Source organism: Portunus trituberculatus, chromosome 17 (genome assembly GCF_017591435.1).
Source record: "Portunus trituberculatus isolate SZX2019 chromosome 17, ASM1759143v1, whole genome shotgun sequence".
Lineage (NCBI taxonomy): Eukaryota > Metazoa > Arthropoda > Malacostraca > Decapoda > Portunidae > Portunus > Portunus trituberculatus.
Window position 1 is genome coordinate 26,690,025 of NC_059271.1, and position 7,500 is coordinate 26,697,524.

At 39.5% G+C, this 7,500-nt stretch overlaps 2 protein-coding genes and 1 non-coding gene across 7 annotated transcripts in view; 2 read left to right on the top strand and 1 right to left on the bottom strand.

The window, feature by feature from the left end:
* LOC123504992 (trichohyalin-like) overlaps window positions 1-7,500 on the top strand; it is a 335,118-nt gene that overhangs the window by 41,113 nt on the left and 286,505 nt on the right. The window lies entirely within an intron of this gene.
* LOC123504997 (protein TonB-like) overlaps window positions 1-7,500 on the bottom strand; it is a 53,827-nt gene that overhangs the window by 1,020 nt on the left and 45,307 nt on the right. The window contains exon 2 of the mRNA XM_045255998.1: window positions 1-1,818. This exon is cut by the window's left edge and continues 1,020 nt beyond it. Coding sequence (XP_045111933.1) covers window positions 1,695-1,818 — 124 coding nt within the window. The 3' untranslated portion in view covers window positions 1-1,694. The remainder of the gene's footprint in view (window positions 1,819-7,500) is intronic.
* Trnaf-gaa lies at window positions 2,177-2,249 on the top strand. The gene has a single exon. It is a non-coding gene; the product is annotated as a tRNA-Phe (tRNA).

Genomic DNA, 7,500 nt, shown 5'->3' on the forward strand with positions numbered 1-7,500 from the left:
ATAATCATATTTGTAATTTTTTTTATTGACAGTTCACGTTATTAATACACTGAAAGTTTTATAACGTCAACCTTATAAGAAATAAATATAAATATCTCTTCTGTGCACATAATTTAAAGACTATATCTAATTTAAGAGTAATTTAGGAGCTGTAGAATACTTATAAGGCTTAGAAAATCCACGAGTTGTACAAACAATTAATGGATTCTTTAACTATTGAAAAGTTATTATTTATAATGTACTCCTAAAAAAAGTAATATAAAGGATTGTACTTCAGTGCCATACTATTGTTATCATATTCTGCCTCTGAGTAAGACTTTCCTATGTTAAGTATCTTTCCATTTACAATAACGAAAAATAGTTCATTGTCTCATGCAGTGATGGAAACTGTTTGGGAGGGATGGGGAGAGGAAGGGATATTGGGAGGGAGGGAGGGAGGGAAGGACAGATAAGAATGAAGACTGGGTAGGGAGGAGGGAGGGAGAGGAAGAAAGAGATGTATAATGACGAAACTTGTCTATATCAAAACTGAACCATCAATCTTCATAAGGCACGTTTTTTTTCACTCCTAGTCCAGTCTAGAATGAGGGAAAAAAGAAAAAAAATATCAGTAAAGAGAACAAAATGAAGATCTGCCCGTGCTTCATAAACTTTTGAACCAGGGATTTATGAAGCACTGAGATCATGACAAGAGACACAGTCATAGTGTTTCGTTCATTTATTCACAGTGTTTCGAAGCGTCGCCACGGTGGGATCGCGGAGTGGTTCATATCTCTATATTATTATTTTTTTGTTTTATTTATTTATTTTTTTTTAATGAGTATTGTGTGTCTGTAAAGGAAAGGTGGAGGAGGAGGATTGAAGATTGTTTGGGTGACTTTTTCTTTATCTTAAAACTTCTAGGTTTCAGATAAGCTTGTTTAAAGGGAAGAGTAGGAGGAGGAGGAAGAGGAGGAAGAAGAGGAGGAGGAGGAGGAGGAGGAGGAGGAGGAGGAGGAGGAGGAGGAGGAGGAGGAAAAGTAATTGGAGGAAAAGGGGAGTGGTGTTGACTGAGTGTGACATATGAGGAGAGAGGAAGAAAGGAGGAGGGTTTGGGTGTGAATAATGAAATACATCCTGCTGTCGTCGAATTCGGTATGAATGAAGTGTTTTAATAATCGGTCAGCCTGTCAGTCTCTTAGTCAGTCTGTCAGTTGCTCGAATTCAGGATCAGATTTGTTATTTCATAATGTACATTTTTTTTTTAGTATTTTTTTTCTATATAGTACGGTCATGGGTTAACAGCTTCCCTACACAGCACTTCGTCCACTTCATTCCTTGTAATACTGTGATCACGTACGTTGTGGTCAGGTCAGTCAGTCGGCTTGCGCATGCCCGCCCACTCACACATCCCGGGGCCGCGGATGGATGGATGGATGGATGACAGGTCCTTCTCGCCTCATCACATACAGTCTGCTGCGGGAGGCGTCACACCCACGCTAGATCTTCACTCACACCCGACACACCTTGAACTTGCCGTGGGCTAGTGACATCTCCCGGAAGGCCGTGGACTCCTCCCAGGTGGTGTCCCGCAGGGGTTTGATGCACTCGTCGTCATCAGCGGTGGTGTTCAGCTCCCACTGGGTGGAGATCACTTCCCCCTTGGAGTCCCGCGTCTCCCACTGGCCGACGGGGGGCAGCGCAGCCTCATTTAGTCACCACGCCTCCTCCAGGTTGATCTTGGGGCTGTGGTTGCCGTCCTTGTTAGAGTTCTTCTTGGCGTTGTTAGCGGCCTGTTGGCGTCGACTGGTGCAGCTCATTATCGCCAGGATCAACACTCTGCAACACAAGGGCAACGTTAGACACTTTGAATAAACACTCATTACACACTCAGTCAACATCATGCACAAAATGACTGACATCTCGAGCAAATATTGTTAGTGCATAAGTGAACAGGGACACTCAGTAGTAAAGGTCGACTTGAGCGGACGTGTCTGTAGTAAGTTGTTTATAATTCAAGAAACAGATATAGGTGGTGAATAATTTGTTGTCTTTATCTGAAGGAAGGTAGGAAATGAACGCAGCTTTAGAATGTGTCAATATGTCGTTTATGCATTATCACCTATATGCAAAGCTTTCATTCAATCTTGCAGCTCTTAGTTATAAAATCTCATATAATCGTAGAAATGGTACGTTAGCCTAGATAGCTCAGTTGGGAGAGCGTTAGACTGAAGATCTAAAGGTCCCCGGTTCAATCCCGGGTCTGGGCAGTTCCTTTCCCCTTTTCATATTTGTGAGGTTGGTGTGATGTCCATTAGGGGTAGACTCAATTAATTCGTGATTGCAACACGTCCTGCACCGTGGTCAGCAAAAGAAAACCAGTTCCTGGAAGCGGCCATCTCGTCGACCTTTTGTTTCATGGCTTTCTTTTAAGCCGTGACCATTTAGGAAAATAAAGTAACATAACAGCGAAATTTTATAAACGATATTTAGTTGTATAATAATATCTGCGTGGTCTTTAACAAACAGGTACCTGAGCTCACAGTTTGCAGATGCTATTTCATGAGTATGTTGAATTACACCCAAAGCGAATACTTATGTCTGCTGTCAGACATACAGAACGTGACAGTATACATCATTAACCGGTTTTAGAGCTCAGACAGAGAGTATTTCAGGAAGGTTCTAGCATCCTTTCATTGGAAGCCACGCTCCCCTCATGCGTCGTGTAATAATGCAGTGATACCCCTCGTCGCTCAAGGAAGGCCTGAACCATGTAATAAATCAGACCAATACGTGCACATGTGGTGACAGCCGCGGTAATGGTGTAAAAAGAGTTGGCAGAGGTATAAATTTATAGTGGAAATAAGTTGCAAAATATGCTGATAAGTTTTGACAATAAAGAAAATTTACATCAACAAATATATTTAGTATTTTCCTCTTCATTTGCTCTAAACATGAAAAAAAAAAAAAAATTCCCTTCTCTGGCGCGGAGCAGATATCGTTTGGATTTTGTCATTCGATCAGCCTCATTTGTGAATCCTTTTCTCCCCCTCTCGTATTTTTCCCTCACTTTTATACTTCATTACCATATATATATATATATATATATATATATATATATATATATATATATATATATATATATATATATATATATATATATATTCTCCTTACTTTTATTGTATTGCATTTCACATACTTCATCCCCTGTATGCCTAATTCCTTTCTCATATTCCTATCTCTCTCGTTCCATACATTTCATTCTTTCACGTTTTTCCCTCCTTTTCTTTTGATTTTACCTTTTCTCCGTCTTTTTAATTTTCTTTATTTCCTTTCCTATCCTCCCATCGTTTCTCGTCTTTATTTACTTTATTATTCTTGCATTCCTTCTTCCTTCCTACCATCATCCTCTCTTTTCATTCCATGAGTCTTATTTAACCTCCTTTCTTTTTATCTCGTCCCGGCTCTTTCCAGACTGCGACCTGTCCCGTCCTCTTTTCTATTATTCATGAATGTATTAGTTCTGCGTCGCGGTTTCCAGTGTTGTCCATCAATTTCATGTATATGTCATCATTTTTCTCTCAGCCCTCATGCATTCTATCAACCTTTTCATTCCTGTTCGTTCTTTCTTCCGTGTGTCTATTTGCTCTTTCTGCATTGGTTGTGTCTGTGTGAGTGTGTGAGTGCATTTGTCTGTGTGTGTGTATGTGTGTTGGTCGTGGTAGTTCTGCATGAAGAGAGGATTTTCAATATCTTTTTACCTTCCAGGGTTTATAAATGAATATACTGTGAGTGAGTTATGACAGTATACAAATAAGTGTTGATTAATGAACTGATTGACTGTTTGATTCATTGACTGATTGATGAAAGGCCCTGCAGTGGACACGTGTGAGCGCTAATTAGGAAGTAACGTTGAGGAGAGTTGTGGTCTAAGTTTTGTTGTTGTTATTGTTGTTGTTGTCGTCGTCGTCGTCGTCGTCGTGGTTCAAATGATATCTTCCATAAGTGCTTCATGAAGGCTTTTCTATTCAATATCTTTTTAATTTAAAGTTGTGGTGTAATCTAAATTCATCCAAGTGTCTTATTAAATTTATTAAGTATATCTTTCAATTAGTCTTGCATACTTATACCCGTTCATCTCTGCTATCTCTCTCTCTCTCTCTCTCTCTCTCTCTCTCTCTCTCTCTCTCTCTCTCTCTCTCTCTCTCTCTCTCTCTCTCTCTCTCTCTCTCTCTCTCTCTCTCTCTCTCTCTCTCTCTCTCTCTCTCTCATGTCCCTAAAGTAAGTCGTGAGGGAGTTGAAGAGCCCATCATGCAGACATTAGCTCTTATAATAACTTCAACACAAAGGCCTGAGAGACGTCAGCAGCTCAGGCAACAAATCATTTACTCTCGTTACTTGAAACATAAACTTGTGTAAATAGTTAATATTCAGTTTGTGGCTCTTGTTCCGTGCTTAAAGAGAATTTGATGCTTAAATATAATTCTTAGTATTTTGATCAGTTTTTTTCTATTTGATGCGAAGAAAAAACGTTAATAAAATGTCATCTGATGCTAGGAAAAAAACAACATTAAATGAGACTAATGGCAAAATATAAAATGTATAAATAACTTCCCTTCAGCTTCTCTTAACCCCTTCAGTACCATGCTGCGTTATCATATTCATTCTGCTTATTATTTGGTGATTTTATACAGCCTCAGAAACTCATGTGGGGGATTAAAATAGTGAGGACTGTGGCCATTAAACTTCTGACCTCCATAGACCCTTCCTCATGTAAAAAAAAAAAGTTCAATCAACCCCAAAAATTATGGTAAAAATTCGTTTCAGTATTGAAAAAGGTTAAAAGAAAACAAAGCAGTGAAAGTAAAACGTGTATGGTTTAGTTATGGAATATGAAAGGGAAGAAAACGCTAAACAACCAGCTGTTCAATAAATTATTACGTAAGGGAAAGGACAGGAAATATTTATGTCTGCAATAAGGAATGGTAAAATATGCTAGTTCATCTTTAAATTACCCCTAAAAACAATGAGGAGAATGTAAAAATAACACTTAAATATCACTTGAAAATCCCACTCACAGAGACATTGAACATATAATAGTCTTTTCTTCAACTTTTATAAATTCTTTTCAGTCTCGCTTTTGATTAAACGATGATTGATCTTTATTTATCCTCTTTTATTCATCCATCTTTTATTTTTCTACTAATATTTTATAATAATCTTACAACTTTTTTTTTATTTTCTTTATTTTGATTCACAGCAATCTATTTACATCTTCCGCTTTATTTTACTCTCATTTTTATAAACCTTTTTCGTGTTTCCGGTGAAGTAAAAATTCTCCCCAAACTGAATGAAATGAAGAGAAATGGAGACTCGCATTAGTTAGTGGCTGAGAGAAAGGAAAGGAGGAGGTGGGGAGAAAATTTGGCCATGTGTGTGTGTGTGTGTGTGTGTGTGTGTGTTCGTGCGGTAATGTGATGGGATGTGGAGTGGTGAGTGGAAGAGTAATAGTGGAGGTAATGTGATACAACGCCGTATATGTGGAGGTAATAGGGTGTGTGGTGAGGTGTGGTGAAGTGAGGTGATGGTAAGTGGTGTGGAAGTGATGGAGTTATGAGTGACTATTTGATGAGTGTTAGTACTTCAGTCAACTGTTAATGTATGGATGTCTTTTTATGTCTTCTATCCTTCATCTTTCCTCACGCTTTCGTAACCAAACAGGAGGGGAAACAGGGAGGAGGAGGAGGAGGAGGAGGAGGAGAGGAGAAGGAGGAGGAGAAGGAGGAGGAGGAAGAGGAGAGGTCTAAAATGGTGTTTGAATAAAGAAAACGCAAAAATGTATACCACTAAAAAATGAAGAACAGGTGAGATTAAAGAAAGACAGACAAATAGACTACAGGAGAGGAGAACCTGATAAAAGAAAAGAAAAGTAAAAAAACCGGACAGGAGGATACGAACAAACAGAGAGAAATAGGTCACGGGTGGGGAAGAAAATAGTTCCTCTCCCCTTCTTCTTCCATCTTGTCTCTTTTTCCTCGTGTTTCAAGCAAAGGGCCGCGGGGCTTTCCTGCGTTACTGACTCTTGGATGATGCATCACAAATTTTTGGTCGAGAGATAAGAGGGAAATGCGGTTTTATAGGGAGACTTTGGGGCGTCTTTGTGCCGCGATGAGATTAAGAATTTTCCAAGAGGAATAAGACGAAGCAGGAAGAGAAGGATGGGAAGAAGGATGAGAAAGAGGAAGAGCAAGAAGAATAGATGAATTTTAAAGGAGAAAAATGCGAAACTTGAGGGAGAAAGAGGAGGAGGAGGAGAAGGAGAAGAAGAAGGATAAAGGAAGGAAGAGTAGCAGGAAGAGAAAGATAAGGCAAAGAAGAGGAAGAGGTAGAGGGAGAGGAGGAGTAGTTGCAACAGTAACTGGCAAAAGGAGGAAGACATATGCTAGAAAACGATCGAGAATGATTATGTATTTTATTTACGTACAAAATAAATAAAGAAAATAGAAGTTGAACATCACATAAGAACTCAGTTAGCCTTCATATAAGAACTATCCCCACACCCCCCCAAAAAAAGACCAAAATAAAATACCTTACCCTAAAAAAATAAACACCAAAAGGTCATCTCTTTCTACGTTTTAATGGGTGGAGACTGAACGACTGTAGTAAAAAGAAATAGATAGATAGATAGATAGGAAAACGAAAACATGAATTGCAATGACAAAAACACGAACCCAGAATAGCCACAGCTAGATTACATATCCAATGACATGATTAATTGCCAAATTGTAATGCACTCTGATCTAATTACCCTCGCCCGTTCACCCGCGTCCCTTCATCAGCGTTCATCCGTTCATTGACACTGAGTAATGCACCGCGGCATGTCTGGTGGCTGCTGGTGAGCTCGGTTGTTGCCTCCCAGTGCATGGCGATGAATAAACCACGTTATTCATTAAAAGGAAACTATGATATGCAAGTCACTATACTAATAAAAAGCAGAACACACACGCGCACACACACACACACACACACACACACACACACACACACACACACACACACACACACACACACACACACACACACACACACACGCGCACACACACACACACACACACACACACACACACACACACACATAGATAGACAGATAGATAGATATTTATTGACCACAGTTAGTTATATTTGAATGAAATTACATTAACAAGTTAAAAGAAAAAATGAAAACATACTCCGACTCACGAAAAACTAGTAATTGCGAAAAGAAACTGACATTACATGCTGACACACACACACACACACACACACACACACACACACACACACACACACACACACACACACACACACACACACACACACACACACACACACACACACACACACACACACACACACATCACATCACATCACATACTTCACTAAATCATGCATCATCGCGCTCGCGCGTCTGTCTGTGTGTGTGTGTGTGTGTGTGTGTGTGTGGTGTGTGTGTGTTTGGCTAAGTGTACGCACTGACAGACA